The sequence below is a fragment of the Urocampus carinirostris genome, chromosome 20, assembly GCF_059441175.1.
Source record: "Urocampus carinirostris isolate Australia breed hairy pipefish chromosome 20, RoL_Ucar_1.0, whole genome shotgun sequence".
Classification (NCBI taxonomy): Eukaryota; Metazoa; Chordata; class Actinopteri; order Syngnathiformes; family Syngnathidae; genus Urocampus; species Urocampus carinirostris.
This window is the reverse complement of record NC_142368.1, coordinates 28,535,544-28,556,974: the sequence shown is the minus strand read 5'-3', so window position 1 is coordinate 28,556,974 and position 21,431 is coordinate 28,535,544. Positions and strand designations below refer to the sequence as shown.

The following is a 21,431-nucleotide window of genomic DNA, read 5'->3' as shown; positions in this document are numbered from 1 at the left end:
AAATACAAGTTGCATAAAACGAGAAGTGAAAACACTTAATTTAACACTTATCTATTATAATCTAATTGTGCTGCCTTCGCAACCATGTATTTGACCAACACCTTTCTGATACCAAGGACTCTGCACACATGAATGTGTCAAGCTGGTTTAATAGCATTCAAAAGGGTAAAACTGAAAACACAGACTAAATATATTGCAATATGTACATATGGTGTCTGCCAGTCATATGAAAGAAAATGCATCGCAGACGCCACTTTGACGAGCTCCGTGTTCGCGGGTAATTAGCATATTATTACAAACCGGACAAATTCTGATTATAACCAACAAATGTAAATTCACAAAATACAAAGAACGTAGTTACACACAATTCAATGAAACTTCCAGGCAATGCAACCTAAACATTCCAAGATTTCAGATGACTCAGACGGTAGAGAATGGCGTGCTACCAGTCTTGTACCTACTGAAAACCTAACTTGTTGTTTTTTCAATATGACCACACAAAAAGTTGAAGTGACCTAAATGCACCTCTAAATGGTGCTAACAACATTGCAATAAAACTAAACCATAAATTAAGTCACATACCTCGTTTCAAATCGTTTAAATTTAGTATTATGATATTTGCCCTCATCAGAGGATGTTGCTACTATTTCCGTGTTTTCCCTAATAGATAAATATGATTTAATTGAAAATGATCAATATTTGATGCGTCTTATTGGTGATCATTTGCTTGGATTTGGTCAAATCCTTCTCAACGACAGTTTTTTGTCTTTAAACCTAGACGATGGCGTGCACTGGCTGCAGCAGGATATCTCCCTACCAAGTGAACAGCTTCAGTGTCCACCAAGGTAGAGTTTATTTTAAGATTTTCATATTTCTATTTTCAATATTATCTTACACAACACAGTATTGATATACAAGTAAGTGACCTGTATCCATGTATAAAGCTAAAAGGGTAGACAGAAAGCCCAAAATGTAAATGTAAAAAATTAATTATTGTGGTTGTGCAACTAATGAGCAACACCCACTTAAATGGGGTGTGTGTGGTCCCCATGGTTCCAAGTATCCTTAGTTGGCGGAAAACAGAAAAGTTTTGATATGCTGTCTTTCTCCTGCTGGAAAATCCAGTTGTATGACTCAGGCATGCGTGTACCGTGTTTATCTCAGAAGTTTTATGACAACATGGAAAAAGCAAATGTCTTCAAGTTTTTTTTCCTCTACACTGTGAACAGGCTGGCTTATGTCACTGCATTTTTTTTAAAGAAATAAGTCCACCAGATGTGCCTTCTCATGTTCTTGTTCAGTTTCACCAGGTGGCCTCTCATTCTGGTGTCCTTGGATGGTTTCCGGGCAAAGTATCTACAAGATCACTCCAGCCACATACCCGTGATTAGAAAATTACGTAAGTGGACTAAAAGTTTTTGGATTTTTTTTTTTTGTGGCAACTGGCGGCCGATAAAACGTCTTGCAAATCCGTTGCAGGTGCCTCGGGAACGAGCACACCAAATATGAGGCCAGTCTATCCTACAAAGACGTTTCCAAACCACTACACCATTGTAACTGTAAGTACTGGTGTGGGATATATATATATATATATATATATATATATATATATATATATATATATATATATATATATATATATATATATATATATATATATATATATATATATATATATATATATATATATATATATATATATATATATATATATATATATATATGTATATGTATGTATGGATCTTTTCATGAATACAAATGGCTTGGTAATAAAATGCTACCTGTGCAAATTTCTCCATAGCATTCCAATTTTGGTAAACTCAATGTCAGGTTTGGTGCGTGCACAGCTGAAGCTACTCTAGTAATGCATTTTGTTCGGTCCAGTATATAAAGGGTACAGTTTTACCTACAGTTTACTCTCAAGTGGCACACCAACAGACCCCGTTTTAGCTGTGAATTGCTAAAGAATCCTTTATATGGAAGCTTATTAAATAATGTATGCTCACATTAAGATATTTTATGATAAAAACCCACACAACAAACTAATTACACACAAACACTAGCCGAGCAGACAAAACTATTTGTTTGGGTGAGCGGTAGGGCCTGCCAGATCTATGCAACTCAACACGCTCCCCTCTCTTTAATGCGTGCCCGTTGAGCTCAAGGGGAAATACAGCCACAAACTTTTCATTTGCAATTTTTTGGGTGACACATGGAGAGCAGGTTGAGTGGTTTTGCTGAAATGTGCCTTTAAATATGTGGTATGGTTTTTTTACTGTTATGACTCTTTGGGTCAAAAAGGTTTGCACACCGGGAATGTTTGTCATATTCAAAGATTCAACCAAGAATCCAAATTCGCTGACAGTACTTTGAAAAATAGTCCTGAACTACTGTAACAGCATCTGTAAATGTATTTTATTCTGCAGGGCCTTTACCCCGAGTCCCATGGAATCATTGACAACAAGATGTACGACGTAAACCAGAATGCTTTTTTCAGCTTAAAAACCCAAGAGAAATTCAACCCCAAATGGTACCAGGGCGAGCCAGTAAGTGCCCTAATTACGTGATTCTATGTTATGTTATTCCAGATCTAATCATTTTCATCTTTCTCTCCAGATCTGGATCACTGCCATGCGTCACAAATTGAAAACCGGAACCGTCTTCTGGCCTGGCTCGGACGTCGCCATCAACGGCAGCTTCCCCGATTTCTATAAAATCTACGACAGGTCAGATTTTATGTCACGTAACATTGCCTATGGGTTATTATTTTTACGGTTGAAACTAACGATTATCCTAATATTCGATTCATCTGTTGATTTTTTTTTTGATCAATAGATGAATCTGATTTTTAAGTCAAGTCATGTTTATTTGTATATTCCTTAATCACAAAGAGTCTCAAAGGGCTGCACAGACCACAGATTATTGTAAATCACAGACTATTATTACACCATCCCCTGATCTAAAACCTACACGAGGGGCAAGGAAAAACTCAAAAACCTCAACATGTGGAAAATGAAGAAACCTTGAGAAGGGACTTCACATGAGGTAATCCCCCTTCTAGGATGACCAGGCCGCAATGGATGTTCCAATCACAAATAATAAACATATATTGTCAACATAAAATATAGGTCATGCATATGCTATAGAATATAAGTGTGTTGTAAGCTTGGATTTAAACATTTCCACTGAGGTTGCAGATCGAATCTCAGGGGGAAGAGCATTCCACAGCACCGGGGCCAGAATTGAGAACGCTCTCGAACCTGCGGGATCTCTTCTTGGCTCTTGGGATCACTAGTAGACCAGCATTTTCAGAGCGAAGGCTCCGGGCCGGAACATAGGGGGGAATTAAATCTGAAAGATATGAGGGAGCAAGTCCATGCATGATTTTGTATACTACCAACAGAACATTAAAATCAAATTTTTAGCTAACAGGGAGCAAATGCAGGTCAGCTAAAATGGGGGTAATGTGATCAAACTTTCTTGTCTTTGTTAAAAGCCTCACTGCAGCATTTTGTACCAGCTGAAGGCTCTTGATTTTGGACTTCGGTAGGCCGGAGAGTAGTGCATTACAGTAATGGAGACGGGAGGTAACAAACGCATTTTCATTTCCTCCTCTTTATTTCAATATTGAAGTTTTGGACCAATGGAAAAGTAGTCAACAAAACTTCAGAATATTCTATAATATGAAACAATCCCAATGTGCAAATGCGATATGATATGCTTAGGAATCTGCCCCTTGTGTTTAGTTAGGCATACCCTCATTTTCTTTTCTTTTTCATAAATTGCGTGACCTGACAAATCGATAAAATTAGTTGCCAACACTCTTAAAAATCTATTTTAATCGATTTTATCTTTTTTTTTCTGCAGCCCTAATTATTTTCGACTTTACAGGAAAATGACCTTCGAGTCTCGTCTGTCGACGTTGTTCGAGTGGCTGGATTTACCGCAAGGAGAACGGTATTTGTGGATAATGTTTGCCCCCTTTAATTCAAGGGGTCGAGATTCTAATGATAGTAATTACATAATAACTATTACAGAGACCCCTCGCTTTTTCACGCTTTGGTTATTGCTGGTTCACTCATTTGTGGATTTTGAATAGAACTGATTTTGTCTCTATTGTTTGTTGATATATAAATGTAATGTGCATTGTCTTCTGTTAGCAGCGGGGACTGATTAGGGAGGGTGTTCTGTGTTGAGTGGGTGTGACTGTCAGTGTGTTCAACTGTGATAGATGGGCTGGTGTGACGGTCTGTGTGCGCAACTGTGATAGGCTATTGTGAGTTTCTTTGTGTGCGACTGTGATAGGCTTGTGTATAGTGTAAATTTAACAGCGGTGATATGATTTTTTTTTTTAGACCTGACTTTTACACCTTGTACCTGGAGGAGCCTGACTCATCGGGGCATCACCACGGACCGGAAAGCAGTCAAGTAAGTCTTTGTCTCAACAGGTATCAGAAAAGGAAGATTGCGGAAAGCAGCTTGTTTTGGATGAATGGGAGTGAAACCTCAACCCCCGTTTTGGAATCCGGGGAACGTGCCACAGTCATAAAAGACTTGTATATAAAATTTGGGTTAAATAGTTAATTAAATATGCCAAGGAACAAAGTAAAGCAGATTTTGGGGAGTGGTTTTAAAACAACTGCAAAGTAGAAAATTCAGTTGAACAAAAAAAGTTAATCCCAGCAGAATGGACAAAAATTCAGAAAACATCAAAACTGTTTTCCCAGGTTACGAGACCTGATTATCACTATTGATGACGTTGAAATGATACTCATTTGCGCTACCAGGTTATGGAGGCCCTGAAGGAGGTAGACCGGATTATGGGACTCTTAATGGATGGCTTGATGCATAGGAACTTGCTCCATTGCGTCAACCTGATTATTATTTCCGACCACGGTGAGTAACGAAGAACGTGTATTATCTAATGAAAATATTTGGATGATGTATTCACGGTGTTTTTCATACATGGGAAGATTCTGACAGGCTGCCAGGGTTTAATTGGTTGTGTGTTACAATAACCTCCTGTAAACCATCGAAGAAGAAATAGCATCCTGTCTTAACAATGATTACAAAAGCAGCTATATTTCATACTGTAATTTACCAAATCACCAATATGAGTCTGACATTTACCGTATTTTCTGCACTATAAGGCGCATTGGGTTATAAGGCGCACCCCCCAAAAATAGTTTTTTTGTCAAATATTTTCCATAGGGCGGATTTATTGCTCGTCTTGGGTTAAAGAGGTCACAGGTTCGATTCCCAGCTTCTCCGTGTCGAAGTGTCCTTGGGCCAGACACTGAATCCCTAATGCCCCTGATAGCATGTAGTTGCCTTGCATGGCTGACGCTGCTATCGGTTATTTAGTGTGTAAAAGGGAAAAGTGTGAAGCAACTTGTAAAGCGCTTTGGGAGGTCTTCGTTGACTTCAAAAGCGCTATATAAATGCAGAACATTTACATACATAAGGCACACTAGACTATAAGGCGCTACAGTGGGAACGTCAATAAAACAGTCAGATAGTTCAGTCAAACTTATTAACCCCTTAACATTTTGACGGCTCGGAAAAAAGCAAAATTTGGTCTCAGACACGTACGGACACGGTGTCTGTACGATGTCACCAATAACTCAAATGCGTCATTCCACATATCATAAGGAAGGCTAAACTCTTGGGATTCATGAACTGCCAACCATTTCTTAGTTATTATTTTCTTTTTCGCTGGCAACTGTGTGTACAGCAAAGTAAGAATTTAATTGTGCAGGGAAACGTGGTTCTTTACTGTGCATATGACAATAAAAACTTTGAATTGAATTGAATTTAATTTAAAAATAGACTCATCACAGAAACATCAAGATCAGTCTAAAACAAGATACTGGGAAAAGATAAAGCTCACCAGAGTCATCTAGCAGCCATCACATTCAATAATAATACGCAACCATGGTCCTCTTACATCCGTGAGTGTAGTAAATCTAACCGTTTAAAATATTCACAGATTGACATTTTTTTCGACTGCATGCTTTGTCAGTTGCAAGACCTTGCGACTCAATATTGATCCATATTATAAGGCGCATGGTCAGCTTTTGAAAAAAATAAAGGCTTTTAGGTGCGCCTTATAGTGCGTAAAGTATGGTAATTCAATTTAAAACACATATCGGTGATTTGGTCTGTTTACTTGCAATATGATACCTTAAAATAGTACAGCATCAGCATTGGAACAACACCAGTTAGTTATTAGTCCTGCATTGCTGTATGCTCTGTGGGTGTCACTTGTTAGCTGTGTCATTGCCTTTCACAACTAGTGTACTCAACAGTTTTGCAAAGTCACACATTCAACATAAATCTAGCCTTTTGATTTTGCTATGAAAATGCAACTAATCGATGTGTTTAAAATTAAAGGTTACAAAATGTTCATCTGGGCGAGCATGCCCATGCACTGTCCATCCACCTGGGTCTTACAAAATTCTGTGGGAATCAATGATTTGTACATCATCATTTCCAAAGGTATGGAAGAGGCAACGTGCGAAAAGGCAGAATTCGTGTCCTCCTACCAGGACAACACCGAAAACTTTGGCATCATCCAAGGCGCAGCCGCTCGGATCCGGCCTAGCCGCCTGCCGAACGACTTTTTCTCCTGTGAGTCCCACTCAATTCCCAGAGTGTGTTCTTTTTTTTATATCTCACCTCCAACTACACTCATCCTCCCCCCCTGTAGTTGACTACGAAGGCCTGGTGCGCAACCTTTCGGTATGCAGAAAATTGCAATTGTGACTTACGGTGAAGATGATCAAACGCGTGTTGATCTGGCGTCCCTGTTGAAGTGCAGGACCCCCGAGCAGCCAATGAGGGCATTTCTTAAGGAGGACCTTCCCAAGCGCTTCCACTTTGCCAACAATGTGAGGATAGAAAGAGGCCACTTGTATATGAAAGAAGGATGGCAGGCTGCCTTGTAAGTCATGCATGTCTTTTATTCCTAATTTGATATAAATTATTTCAGGGGTCTTCAAGAATGTTAAAGAAGAGAGCTAAAAAAAGAAAGAGAAAGAGAAAGACAAAATCAAAAGGAGACAGAGTGAGATAGAAAGAGAAAGAGACAAAGGGAGAAAAAAGAGTAAGAGATAGAGAAAGAAAGGATGATGAGAATAAAGAGAGAAAGAAAAAAAGGGAGAAAATAGTAAGAGAGAGGTGAGAAAAAGAGGAAGAAATAAATTAATAAAGAGATACAAGATAAGTAGTTAGTAGTGTTAATTTGACTCAGTCGACAACAAGAAAAAATAATTTTACTAAAAAATCCCAATGGTTGGATATTTTCAGAACAGGTCTGCGGGCACCTCAGCTGTCTTCAAAATGCACCCTGGTGCCCACAGGCCCATGTACTATCCATCTTCTGTCCACAGAAGCCGCAAGGAAATCAAGTACTGTTCAGGCGGTTTCCACGGCTCTGATAACCTTTTCACCAACATGCAGGTGAGACAAAAGCAGAAATATTTATCACTGAATGTAAAAATCCAGAACAGATTTAAATCTCTATGCTGATAAACAAACCACCATCTGTAAGAAAGGAAGACATTTATTTTATCTTTTAGGCAATCTTCATCGGCCATGGTCCCGGATTTAAGAGTGAGACGATTGTGCCTCCTTTCGAGAGCATTGAATTGTATAATCTTATGTGTGGTAAGTGGCACATCAGTTTATACATTCCGAGTGGAATGTATGCTGTACATCAGGGGTCTCTAACCCTTCTCAAGCCGAGAGCTACTTTTTGTTACTATTCAGCGCAAAGGGCACCGTGTATGTTAAACATTTCTGAAGTTCGGGGTTCCTTGAAAATGCTTGAATATTAATGTTGTTTTCAAGGTTTGAAGAGTGCTTACATTTTGGGTGAATTTATTTCTTTCTTGTGTTGGTAATGGGGAAATTGAAAATTGGCCTTTAAAGTCTTTAAAAAGTGCTTGAATTTTGCAATGATAAAGGCATATGAACCCTGAAAATAACAACTTATCATGTCATTACTTTGTTGTTACCAGGTTATTGCTATGTTATTATCAGGTTCATTCTTGGAAGTAGGGTTAAATATACTCAGTCAACCACTAAAAAAATAATTTAACTAGAAAATCACAATGTCCCATCACCGTGAGCTATTTTCAAAATAGGTTTGCGGGCACCTCGGCTGTCCCTAGGTGGCACCACATTGGAGACCCAGGGTGTAGGTTGTCTTTCAATTTATATTAGATGTTGCAAAATACATAGCTACTGTCATAGAAGATTTGGATGTCCAAAATTGGGTCAAGTTGTCATATTTAGATATTCAAAATTCAGAAAAAGAAGGAGTGAAAAAACTACAAAAACAATTTGAAGTACTGAAAAACGAAAAATATACCTAAAAACTACACAAAATATTCTGAAAAATAGAGAAGACATAGAAATAAAGAAAACGATTACACAAAAATAGGGATCAAAAGTATTTCGAGAAATCTTGCGGAAAACTGCGCTAAAAACATTCCAAAAACAGAAAAACTAAAAAGGTTTCACAAAACCTTACAAAAAATATTTAGGAAAAAAATTCAGAATAAAACTACAATTAGAAAAAAACAACAACTGACATAGAAAACATACTCTAGTGCAAAAAAACAGAAAAGAATCTTCTCAATAACATTGTAGAAAGAGAAAAAACTTTTTGAAAAATCAAAAAAGCAGAAAAAAGCAAAAAAACTAAATCTGACAAAACAGCATAAAAAATACTCCCAAAAATAATTAGTCAGAATAACAGGAGTGTTTTGAATATCAATATGTACTGGCTTAATATGTTTTTTATCCCTTTTAGCTAACTAAAGCTTTGCAAATTTGCAATATGTCAAATCCCTGTGCATAAGCTATAATCAAAATGATTGCTATTGTACAGCCTTCTGTATAAATTGAATTGTTATATAGATGTGTCATACACAAGAGCTCTATAGAAGGTCCAATTTGCAACTTTTTTATGGCCAAATTCAAGCATACCATCAGAAGAAAAATCCAGTGCTGATCAAAAGAACAAGAGTAAACCAACTCAATCCCCTACCCTCCTAATCATAGCCCTACACATAACCCTAGCCCTAACCCTGTTTTATATTATAACCTTATCTCTAAACCCTATCTGGATCAGGAGCAAATGTTAAAGAGGATCTACAGAGCAGAAGTAAATGGAAGGAGACCAAGAGGAAGGCCGCGGTTCACATGGAGGGATGGTGTTTTGAGTGCACTGGAGGAAAGAGGTCTAAATGTAGTGGAAGCTAGAGCTATAGTTGGTGATAGAAAATAATAGAGGTGTTGTTAAAGGATAGTGGGATGTTTGGACACCTTCAAGGGATGGTCAGGGCACCTGTATGATGCGGCAGGGGTAAGCCAGTGCTTGGGGCCCTGCTGTTGAACAGAAGAGTGTGTTGTGTTACCCCGACCCGAGTGACATGGCCGCTTTCTTTTGTCCCGTTTCATCTGGAGGGACGAAAGCATGACCAACTTGGGTGCCGAAGTGCTTAACTTGTTTGGGTGTTTGGGTATTTGCGTTGGCAATGGTCATTTTTTTGTTTTTTTTTTGCTACTTTTTCCTATTCTTTGTTTTTGTGTATATGTTTGTCCTGCTGTCGGTCACCCCTCTCGAGGGATATGACCAGGGTAGATAGATAGATAGATAGATAGATAGATAGATAGATAGATAGATAGATAGATAGATAGATAGATAGATAGATAGATAGATAGATAGATAGATAGATAGATAGATAGATGGATGGATGGATGGATGGATGGATGGATGGATGGATGGATGGATGGATGGATGGATGGATGGATGGATGGATGGATGGATGGATGGATAGATAGATAGATAGATAGATAGATAGATAGATAGATAGATAGATAGATAGATAGATAGATAGATAGACAGACAGACAGACAGACAGACAGACAGACAGACAGACAGACAGACAGACAGACAGACAGACAGACAGAGAGAGAGAGAGAGACAGACAGACAGACAGATAGATAGATAGATAGATAGATAGAAAGATAGATAGATAGATAGATAGATAGATATCTAAACCTATTCTAGACCACACATTCAGTTTAGGCCGCGAACATGGAACTCAAACCCTAGTTTCTAGCTCTAACACTGGTTCAAACCGTAACCCTAGCGCTAAACCAATGGTTCCCAAACTTTTGCTGGCTAGCGTCCCCTTGGCTCCCCAGTGTATTCCTTTGATGGAGGTTTGTTTACCCCTCAGTCCTTTTGTAGATCCACCTTCTTTGTCTTTTTGACATGCCTTGTATTGTAATTTGTGATAATTCTGGTACAAATGGCTTTTGTTTCCTCTGGACCTAGCAACTAAGCGAAAGCAAATTCTGCAATGGGCGTTTTCTTCTGTTCCACGTCCGCTTCGTCACAACCAAAATAGGTCCAAACAAATGATGTGCCGCCCTTCTTCAGTGCAAGCTTTGTTTCTTTCTCTTTTGTCGACTATGTTTACTAAGTCCGCCATGACACTCAATGAGCTCACACAGTGGGTGTAGAATAGTGTGGTGCTTGCAAACTTTGAATTGCGTTTATTGGCTTGTGCTATTATTAAAACTTGCCTCTGATTGGTCAGCGCTTTACAAACTTGCACAGTAACAATTGTGGTTGGCCAAAAATCCATCACTCATGACAAAACCTTGAAAAAAAACGCAGTGCTTTGCGGTTTCACAACCGCATTAGGTTTAAACTTCTGACTTCGACTTAGGACTGCCGCCCCCCTAACGCCGCCTTCTTCTTCATCGCCACCCCAGATCGTTCCACCGCCCACTTTGGTAACCACTGCGCTAAACCTATTCTGAAACCTTATGTTTAGACCCCATCATGGACCCCATATTCAGAAACCTAAATTCAGTTTAATACCCTAAAAAGGACATAAACCTTAGTTTCTAACCCTAGTTCCAATCAAATTTTGGAACTATAAAATAAATTTAAAACTGGTGTTTGAAGCCCAAAACGTAGCCCGACACCTAACCTAAGAAACATTGCAAAAATTTCAAGCATTTACAAGCACTTCACCGAAAATTCAAGCACCTTGAAAACCCAACATGTCAAGTCGAGTCATTTTTATTTGTATAGCCCTAAATCACGAAGAGTCTCAAAGGGCTTCACAGATTATTCGTTGGTCGTTCGTTCGTTGGGGTTGTCCATCGATTCGATGATGACCATCTTCTTTTATTTGTGAGTCTGCTGATGTTTGAACAGTCCGATCCTGGATTGTGGTCGGAGACTCAGGTAAAAGAGGATACCTGCGCAATGACGGTTTTTAAAGTGGCGTAAGGGGTGTGCTTTCCCCAACGCCACTATCTTGATTGTAAAGAAGATGGTTCCAGTGGCAAGGGAGACCCTAGACGACCGGCATCTTTCTACAACTGCAGGCGGCTAACGGGATCCAGGTCTGTAGGAAACCACCTCAAAGCATGCCGCCACCAGCTTTTGGGATCACTCTTAGTCTGGACTCTACCCTTCGACCTGTTCGGCTTGGGTAACCCTACCAGGAGTACGAGACTCCCGCCGACATAGCTCTAGGGGTCATGGAGACGCGCAAAGTGCCCCACCACGATAAGGTGGTCGGGACACACAGATTATTACACTACATTACACAGACTATTTTTCAGCCGACGAGAAGAGTAGGTTATTGAGGTTAGTGAGTTTTAAGCTTAGATTTAAACATTTCCACTGAGGTTGCAGATCGGATCTCAGGGGGAAGAGCATTCCACAGCACCGGTGCCCGGATGGAGAATGCTCTCGAACCAGCAGAACACTTCCTTGCTCTTGGGATCACCAGAAGACCGGCACTCTCAGATCGTAGGCTTCGGACAGGGACATAGGGGGAAATCAGATCTGAAAGATAAGAGGGAGCAAGTCCATGTATGATTTTGTCTAATACTAAGAGAACCTTGAAATCACATCTAAGGCTAACTGGGAGCCAATGCAGGTTAGCCAAAATCGGTGTTATGTGATCGTACTTTTTCGTCCTAGTTAAAAGCCTCGCTGCAGCATTTTGTACCAGCTGAAGAGACTTGATTCTAGACTTCGGGAGACCAGAGAGTAGTGCATTACAGTAATCGAGACGGGAGGTAACAAACGCATGAATTATAATTTCCGCATCCGACTGAGACAGTATTGAACGGATTTTAGCAATGTTACGAAGATGGAAGAAAGCGGTTCTAGTAATTTTCTTTACATGCGTTTCAAAGGATAGATCAGGGTCAAATATGACACCTAAATTTTTAACTGAGTCACTCTGTGTAATGTGACATTTGTCAATGTTCACAGCAGTTTTTGAGAGTAAGTCACGGCATTTAGATGGACCAATGACTAACATTTCGGTCTTTTCAGAGTTCAGACGCAAGAAATTGAGTGACATCCACTCTTTTATCTCAATGAGGCAGGCCTCCAAATTTCCACAGTTTAGTGAGGGAGATTCTTCCAACGGAAGATATAGTTGAGTGTCGTCTGCGTAGCAGTGGAAGCTGATATTGTACTTGCAAATAATATCACCTAATGGAAGCATGTAAATGCTGAAAAGAAGGGGGCCAAGCACTGAACCCTGCGGAACACCACAGGTAACATTAAAGGGCTCAGATGTAATTTCGCCATATTTAACACAGTGCGTCCTATCTGAGAGGTAGGATCTGAACCACGAGAGGACGGTTCCTGAGAGACCAATCCATTTTTCCAACCGTTCTAGTAGGAAATTGTGGTGCACTGTGTCAAAAACAGCACTAAGATCCAGCAGCAGCAAAAGTGATGAAGCGCCAGAATCCATTGCCAGTAGGAGATCATTTGTTACCTTGATCAGAGCTGTCTCAGTAGAGTGGTTAGCCCTGAATCCTGATTGCATAGATTCAAAAAGGTTATTCTCGGATATGAAATCATTCAGCTCCTGTGCCACTACTTTTTCAAGTACTTTAGAAAGGAAAGGCAGGTCTATAATTACAAAAGATTTCTGGATCAAGGTTGGGTCGTTTCAGTGTGGGTTTAATAACGGCGGACTTAAAAGCTGCTGGAACTACACCTGAGGAGAGTGATATTTTTATAATATTTAGAACTGAAGGTCCAAGGACGCCAAAAAGACTTTTAATAAGTGAACCTGGGAGCGGGTCGAACTGGCAAGTTGTCGGTTTGGCCGCATTCACCACCTGTTTGAGATCATCAGTTCACTAAAACTGGTTAATTTCCCTGGACAGCCATTCTGTCGTGCATCTTTAATATGTGTGGTATTAATAATGTCTTTAGCAATTTCTTCCTGTATGCATTGAATCTTCTTAGTAAAGAAGACCATTAAGTCATGAGCAGAGCGCGTTGAACTATCTGCGATAGTCTGTTGCCTTGTAAGCGATGCTACAGTGTCAAAAAGGACTTTGGGATTGTTCTTTTGAGAAGCAATCACCTTCGAAAGGTAGGCTGATTTTGCAGAGGCAAGGGCCGCTTTATACTTTGACAAGCTGTCACACCAGGTTTGATGGAAAACCTCAAGCTTGGTAGTGCGCCATTTTCTTTCCAATTTCCTGCATTCTTGTTTAAGGGTTCTAGTTTCATCAGTAAACCAAGGCGTGCGTCTTTTAGGACGTGATTTAAGCTTTATGGGCGGAATCCAGGACACTAGTCAGGGTAGTATTGAACTCATTCATGAGTGAGTCAATCGAGCATTGTATGAAGGAAAGGACGCAACTGCTCCAGGAAGGAGTTCAAAGAGCTCAGAAACTGTGCCAGTGCTTATATTGCGTCCGCTAAATCCTTCAGCTTTTTTAGCACTACATTCAGCTAGCACCTCAAAATGTAACTAAATAATGATCCGAGATAACGGTAGTACAATTTTTGAGGTTAAAACTCCTCAAGTCAGAACCAAGTCTAGCATGTTTCCATCTTTATGGGTTGGCAAATCAACCAGTTGATTAAACCCAAATGCATCAATTAGAGACCGAAACACAATAGTAAGTGAACTGAGTGGGGAGTTCATATGAATGTTAAAGTCCCCCATAATTATAATTTTGTCTGCATAAGGTTACTAGTTTAGACAAATGTTCAGCAAATTCGTCTAAGAAAGTTGTGTATGGCCCAGGTGCGCGATAGATAGTTATTACATAAATTGACAATAGAGAGGACCGCATCACAAGAGCCTCAAACGCCTTGTAATTATTAGAGATACGAGGATTAAATTTGAGCGTTTTTTCAGAAATGAGCGCGACACCGCCACCCTTTTTCAACGTGCGTGCTACATGGCTACTCGTGTAGCTGGGGGTGAAGCATAATTTAGCGCTAAATACTAAGTTTCACAAAGACCGATACAGTTAAGTTTATAATCACGAATAATGTTATCAACAAGTAAAGCTTTAGGAGCAAGCGATCTAATATTTAAAAGACCAAATTTTAGCTTTGCTGAATCATTTGACTTAGCTAAAGTCTTTGTAGTCTTTGTCGTCACAAGATGTCGCCGTTGTCGTCGTTCGTTAGCATTGAGTTTAAAGCGTCGGTTGTCCGGCGAGGAATGAATGGTGGAATTAGTCACATCCTCGCGTCCTTCTTGCTCCTTCCACTTCGCACGCTTCACACATTTACCCGCACGGCACCACACTTCTCTTTTCTGTCTTTACGGCGCCGTTGTCGTCGTTTATTAGGAGGAATAGTTGTCCACAAGGATGCCGGATCTCTTTGAAGTTCGTTCGGTATATCTTAGGCGGTGTAAAAAGTACCCGAAAAGTCGAAATTTAGACGCCCCCCCAACCGAATAAGTTCGTCCGTACTGTAAGAAGTCAAGCATTTTGAAGGATTAAAGCAACCGTGTGAACCTCGAATTTTTTCCTTTTTTTCACTTACTTTCAATAAATGTAACTATTAATATAAATTTACTTCGATAGATCCATCCATCCATTATCTGTACCGCTTATCCTCAGTAGGGTCGCGGGGGTGCTGGAGCCCATCCCAGCTACCTCCGGGCAGTGGGCAGGGGACACCCTGAACTGGTTGTCTGTCCCTGTGGCAGGGCACACAGGGACAGACAACTCACTCACACATTCACACCTAGGGACAATCTGGACCGGCCAATTCACCTGAAATGCATGTTTTTGGAATGTGGGAGGAAACCGCAGTGCCCGGAGGAAACCCACGCTAGCACGGGAAGAACATACAAACTTCGCACAGGAAGTCCGGTAGCTGGATTTGAACCCACGACCTCAGAACTGTGCCACACACGCGCTAACCACTGTGCCGCCGTGCTGCCCTTTACTTCGATAGATAGCTACTTAAATGATATGAAATATGACAATCAAGAGTTTCAGCAAAAATGTTGCACTTGTTTTTTAATTTTGGATTTTGTCCCTCTCTCCCAATAGATCTCCTGGCCATCCCTCCTACGCCAAACAACGGCACCCACGGGTGTCTGAACCACCTCCTTAAGCATCCTGTCTACTTGCCTGTCCACCCGGCCCAGTTGTCCCACGACACCCCCTGTGAGGTGGACGCATCCCGCCCGACTGTCAATCTTAAATGCGTGTGCACGTCGCACAAAGGAGAAACGGTGAAAATTTCCTTCAGAGAAAATTTTAAGACTGAAAATACATGTATTAATTTTGCTGTAATGCATTTCAACTGTGTTGCCTTCTTTACCAGGAGGGTTCAAATACTGAATTCAGAACTCCAAACACCAGTAAGTTTTTTTGATTCTTTTTTTCCAGTATTCATATGGGTGCTTAAAACTCCTTAAAAATGCTTGACTTTTGATGTTGTGTTTTTACGGTCAGGAAAATGCTTGAATTTTGGGTGAAGTGCTTGAAAACGTTTAAATCTAGGATTAAAACACACTTATATTAAAAGAGCCCATGAATGACCTATATTTCATGGTAACAATGTCTGTGTATTGTTAGTTTTGTATTGTTTGTTTGTTCCCTTGCAACATCCATTGCAGCCTGGTCATTCTGGAAGGGGGATTACCTCATGTGCAGCCCCTTCTTAAGGTTTCTTATATTCCTCATGCTGAAGTTGAGTTTTTCTTTGCCCTTGTGTTGTCACATTGCCATGGCGCCCAATTGGCCCCGCCCATGTAAGCCCCAGCTGCGGCTCATTTACAGATTGGCTTTCCGTCTTTTTAAGCTCAGTGCGCTCTCTCTTACTTTGTCAGTCCGTCACTTCTGCCCCGCAAGACGTGGGTTACGACTCGGTCCTGTCCCTGTTCGTATTTCCTGTCCAATATTGTTCCCATTTATTTTGTCCTGTTTAACTTCTGTTTCCAGTTTTGTCTTTTTTTGTCCTGTTTATTATTTTGTCCAGTTCTCGTTCCCGTATAGTTTGTCCTTTTTATTTTTGATATCCTGATTCATTATCTGATTTTATCCTGTCCTGTCCGGACTATACGGTATAGACCCCATCTGTCCGATATAATCTCAGGCAATTGGAATCAATCTCGTCGGTCTCTGGCTCCCTGTCTTTCCACGCCAAACAGCTGCCTAACGTGCATGACTCCCCATTTCCTGTAAACTAAAAGGCTTGTGTGAGAATGTCACGCGTTTGGCTCCTGATCCTGTTCTGGTTCTTGAAACGTGTAAGTTTTAGATCAGGGGATGGTGTAATAATAGTCTGTAGTCTGTTATAGTCTGTAGTCTGTACATCCCCTTGAAAATTCTTGTGATTAAAGGATTGATTGATTATTGCTCCAGCGAAGGTCGGGGGGGCCCGTCCCTGTGCGTTGAGCCGACCAGATGAAACCAGGTTTTTCCAATGCTGGCGGTCCTGTGCCAGCTGTTCTGCATCCTCTACAGCAACTCCGTGTTGTTGGAGGTCGCCCGCAACGACGTCGAGCCATCGAGTGCGGGGTTTCCCTCGTGGTCGTCTCCAGCCTGCGGCCTTTGGGTCAAACTGGAGAATGGCTCGTGTCGGATGGCCTGGTGGTAGACGAAGGACATGGCCAAACCAGCGGGTGCGGTGTTGTGCGACCAAGGAAGATGCTCGGGGCTGGCACGTGCGGGCTCTTTATTGGAGACTCGCTGGGGCCACCTGATGTTCTCGATGGTTCTGAGAGCCCTGCTATCAAAACTGTCGATTCTTGTGGCCAGGGTGTCGTTCAGGGGCCATGTTTCAAAGCCATAAAGCAGCATAGAGAGTACGGCGAGGTTGTAAATGCGGAGCTTCGTCTTGCATGCGATGGTCTGGTGCCGCCAGAGTGGTTTCCAGATGAATTGCAGAGCAGATGCTGCCAGGGCTCTTCTGCGGAGAATCTCTGGTTTTAGGTCCCCATTGTCTGTCACCATGGACCCCAGATAAACAAAGCTCTTGACAGGCTCTACGAAGTCGCTACCAATTTGGATGGTAGGTGGATCTGGTCCATCACAAGAACTTGGTTTTCGTCAAACTCACTTGGAGGCCAAGCCGCGCTGCCTCTTCGCTGTAAATTCCCAGAGCATCTCTCAGCTGGCTGTAGGAAGTGCTGAGCATGATGGTGTCGTCAGCATACTCCAGGTCAGTCAGGTGGTAGATGCCGAAAGACACTCCGGGGATGCGCTCACTAACCCTGAACATGGTCGATGATGCAATTAAAAAGGTCGGGAGCAGCCACGCAGCCTTGACGAACGCCGCTGGAGATAGTAAACCAGTCGGAGTCAATGCCGTTGATACGGACACAGCTCTCTGCGTTGCTGTAGAGCAGCTTGAACAGGGCTATGATCTTGGGTGGTGCTCCGAGAGCTTGGAGGATGTTCCACAGTGAAGAGTGGCAGACGGAATTCTAGGATATACAATAAAACTTGACTTGACATTGTGGCCATTGGCATGTTTCTTGGTAGTCTGGCTCAATGGCCCATGCAATTGGCTTGTCAATATTGTTTCGTCATGTGAAGTGTCGCTGACCCCTACTAGCGCACCCAGGAGGGCAGTTCTTTTTAGAAAACCGGCTCTTTAGGCTAGGCTCCGAAATGGCTCCTCAATTTTTTTTATTTTTTTTAATAACATATTATCAATAATAATAGAACATTGTCCACCAAATTATTTGGTAATTTGTAAATGCATATATTTTGCAGGTGATCCCTGAAAAACACATGAAAAATAAATACAAATATTGACAGATCTACCCCCAAATAATTTGTATCATACAAAACAATTTTAGCTTTTTACACACTTAACAGATTTGAAATAGAAAAACATGAAATCCTTGAAAATTAAAAAAAACATAAAATAAATAGTAAAAATATTAAAAAATGATAGGATGCAAAGTAACTATCTACCATTCTTTTACAACCAATTTAAACACAGATCCTCTGAAAAACACGCAAAAAATATAAATGAAAATAAGTAAAACAATAAGCAAAAGATCAGCAGTCTCTAAGATTGAAAGATTGAATCTGCTTCAGAGCAATCAATATCATGAAAAATAGTTTAAATTTTGCTCAACAAACTGGGGGAAAAATGATACTTTGTAAAAGAGATTGTCACAAGCCAGAAACGGAGACAGGAGCCATTAGCGTTTGTTTACTCAGTTTTATTGATAAAGAGAGAGAGCAGTACTTGCTTCCACAATCCGATGATCGACGGACACAGGTAGCAGGTGGCAGGAACGCGGAAGTGGCACTTCCGTGTCGAGCGAGGATAATCGTAGGCAGCAGGGATACTGGTCGCTAGCCGGGACGGGAGAGCAAGGCGGTATCGAGTCCAGAAAAGAGGTCGGCAACAGGTATCAGGCAGGGAACAGGGCAAAACAGGTCGATGGTCGGGATGGAAGAGCAGGGCAGAATGCAAATACATTGTACTTTGTGCTTTTTTCTTCTCAGTGAGCCGAGCCAAAAGAGATACTTCTCGAAAAAGAGCCAGAATCTCCATGACTAGTCTGATAAAATTGTCCTCTTGGATGCGACAGTAGGGGTCAGTAACACATGTCAACTGAATAATAAGGACTGGATCCACCGTCAGTGTCATTTTCACGCACTTTATTTATTTGTCCTCATTTAAAAGTAAGGTCTTACGAGTCAGACTGCCAAGAAACACAGCATTGGAAATAAATTTAAGCACTTCAACCAAAATTCAAGCATTTTTCTGATCTTGAGAACACATTATTAACTTCAAGGATTCCAAGCATTCGTATGAGCCCTGTCGTTTCCAAAGACAGCTTCCACTTTTTATGACGCCAAGCCTGGTTGACTCTATGTGGGTAGCATTTGGTTTCTCTATTGCAGCTGTCAGGTGGAGCTTACGCCGCTTACACCACCCTTTCGGGGTGCCCAGTGTGGTTCAGCCAGATGCAACCTTTTGTCTTCTGCACCAGCCCAACTACGTGACGGGCTACAGCCAAGACCGTCACATGGCTTTATGGGTGTCGTATAGCATCCCCAATTTGGTATGTCTTTTAATGTTTTAGCTGCTGTCCGGGCCATGATGAGTTGCTCTCGCACAGCTTCAACTGCAACTTCTTAAAATAATAGCTAGAGATTGTTTTGATGGGAGGCTGGCTAGTAGCAGGGACCGTAAATTCCGTTTTCGTCATGGTAAACCCCCCTTGCTTGCATGCTTGAATTCTTAATTCATGCTTGAATTCTTAATTCTGGGTTCATATGGGGAGGCAGGCTTCTACTTGTCTACTACTTTTACTAAAATATATATATATATATATATATATATATATATATATATATATATATATATATATATATATATATATATATATATATATATATATATTTATATAAAAAAATAGATTTAAATACTAGGCAAAATTACCTGAATTATCATACCAACGTTTATTTTTATAAAGAAAAATTGTATTAGGTAGAGAACGGTGTATTTCTTTTACATAAAGGAACCTAAGGTCTCTGCCATGTTTGTCTGGCAACCTGCTGCTACGCTGTGCTCTTTGGCACTGGTTTCTGGCCGCTTCAGATCATCGGTGTGAATCAGGCCCGCCAAAGGTTTTAACTCAGCCCGCGGGAGTAACCTGATAGAAGCACAAGAGAAAAAGACTTGCAGTTTGGATGCTGCCAAAGCCAGGCTCCACTCACAGAGCAACTGGAGCTATTATTCTCTCTCTCTTTTTATTTCTCTCTTTCTCATTCCCTCGGTTCCCTCTCTCTCTTTTTCACTCTCTTCCGCTCTTGCTCTTTAACTACCTATCTGTCTTTATTTATTCTCTTTCTCTCTCTCTCTATTTCTTCCCTCTCTTTCTCTGCCTCTTGGTCTCTCTATTTCATCTTTCTGTCACACCCTCTCTGTTTTTTCTTCTTCTGTCATTCTTTTCTGTTTTTCTTCTCTCTTTGTATTTTTTCCTCTTTCTCTCTGTCTCTATTTTTTCTTCATCTCTGTCCCTCTATTTGTTCTCTTTTCTCTCTCTCTCTACTTCTTTTCCTTCTCTCTCCCCTTTTGTCTCTTTATTTTTTCTGGATTTCTCGTCCTTTTTTATTTTTCTCTCTATGTCTCTATCTCTTTCTTGCTATTTTACTATCTCTCTCTATCTCTCTCTCTCTCTCTGTCTCTCTCTCTCTCTCTCTCTCTCTCTCTCTCTCTCTCTCTAACATACTAGTATGGCCCCTGTGAGAGTATTTTTTACATTTACCATGTGGCCCAGAGCTTAAATTAGTTTGACACCGCTGCTTTAGAAAAAACAGTACCATCTATTGGTCAAGTACATAATACACACTGGGGCTTTAATATTATAAACAAAATATTACTGTCCTTGAAAAGCCATTGTTCTATTCACAATGTGTGCATTAAAGATGCCATCTAGTGGTGAAAAGGGAAATAGGACCAAGAAGAGTGAATTTTTCTCTTAAAAATGCCACTAAAGCCCAATTTATTTTTCAGGCCACAATAAAACCTTGGCCCGAATCACCACAAATGTGTATTCGCTCAGATGTTCGAATTCCACCAGCCAGCAGCCAGATGTGCGGCAATGACAACTCCCATGGCTTGCTGTATCCCCCAAGTGAGTGTGTTTCCACCTCATCACCGTAATGGAACCTGACATGTCCGAGAGCTGCTTTGTCATGTAAAACTAAAAACAAAAAATACAGTATTTGTGACCATTGTCAGACAATGTTTTCTTATATTAGGTTTCCCGCATAGCATTGAAAAGTCTTAAAAGGCATTGGATTCATTATTCTAAAAACAAGGGCTTAAGTAAATGGTGATTGGTAAATGGTCTGCATTAATATAGCGCTTTTCAAGTCAATGAAGACCTCCCAAAGCGCTTTACATTGTGCTTCACACTTACCCACACACACTCACTCACCAATAGGGAGTCAGCCATGCAAGGCACCTACCTGCTTATTGGGGGAAATTAGGGATTCTGTGTCTTGCCCAAGGACACTTCGACATATAACACGAAGGAGCCGGGAATCGGAATAAGTAGCATGAAAATCCACTTTTTGAAAGTTTTAAAAATGTGAGCACACAAGATTTATATTTCATCTCA

The 21,431-nt window shown here is 40.8% G+C and overlaps 1 protein-coding gene across 5 annotated transcripts in view; it reads left to right on the top strand.

The window, feature by feature from the left end:
• The window catches only part of enpp1 (ectonucleotide pyrophosphatase/phosphodiesterase 1), a 56,429-nt gene that overhangs the window by 17,022 nt on the left and 17,976 nt on the right, over positions 1-21,431 (top strand). For 3 of the 5 annotated variants that reach the window (XM_088324538.1, XM_088324540.1, XM_088324536.1), the window contains 17 exons: positions 779-845; positions 1,302-1,399; positions 1,480-1,559; positions 2,427-2,546; positions 2,617-2,726; positions 3,868-3,957; positions 4,356-4,428; positions 4,788-4,896; positions 6,499-6,630; positions 6,710-6,741; positions 6,816-6,943; positions 7,392-7,461; positions 7,581-7,668; positions 15,379-15,563; positions 15,656-15,692; positions 19,204-19,364; positions 20,822-20,942. In XM_088324538.1, coding sequence (XP_088180664.1) covers positions 779-845; positions 1,302-1,399; positions 1,480-1,559; positions 2,427-2,546; positions 2,617-2,726; positions 3,868-3,957; positions 4,356-4,428; positions 4,788-4,896; positions 6,499-6,630; positions 6,710-6,741; positions 6,816-6,943; positions 7,392-7,461; positions 7,581-7,668; positions 15,379-15,563; positions 15,656-15,692; positions 19,204-19,364; positions 20,822-20,942 — 1,701 coding nt within the window. The remainder of the gene's footprint in view (positions 1-778; positions 846-1,301; positions 1,400-1,479; positions 1,560-2,426; positions 2,547-2,616; positions 2,727-3,867; positions 3,958-4,355; positions 4,429-4,787; positions 4,897-6,498; positions 6,631-6,709; positions 6,742-6,815; positions 6,944-7,391; positions 7,462-7,580; positions 7,669-15,378; positions 15,564-15,655; positions 15,693-19,203; positions 19,365-20,821; positions 20,943-21,431) is intronic. The other 2 variants (XM_088324539.1, XM_088324537.1) reach the window with 1 other exon arrangement.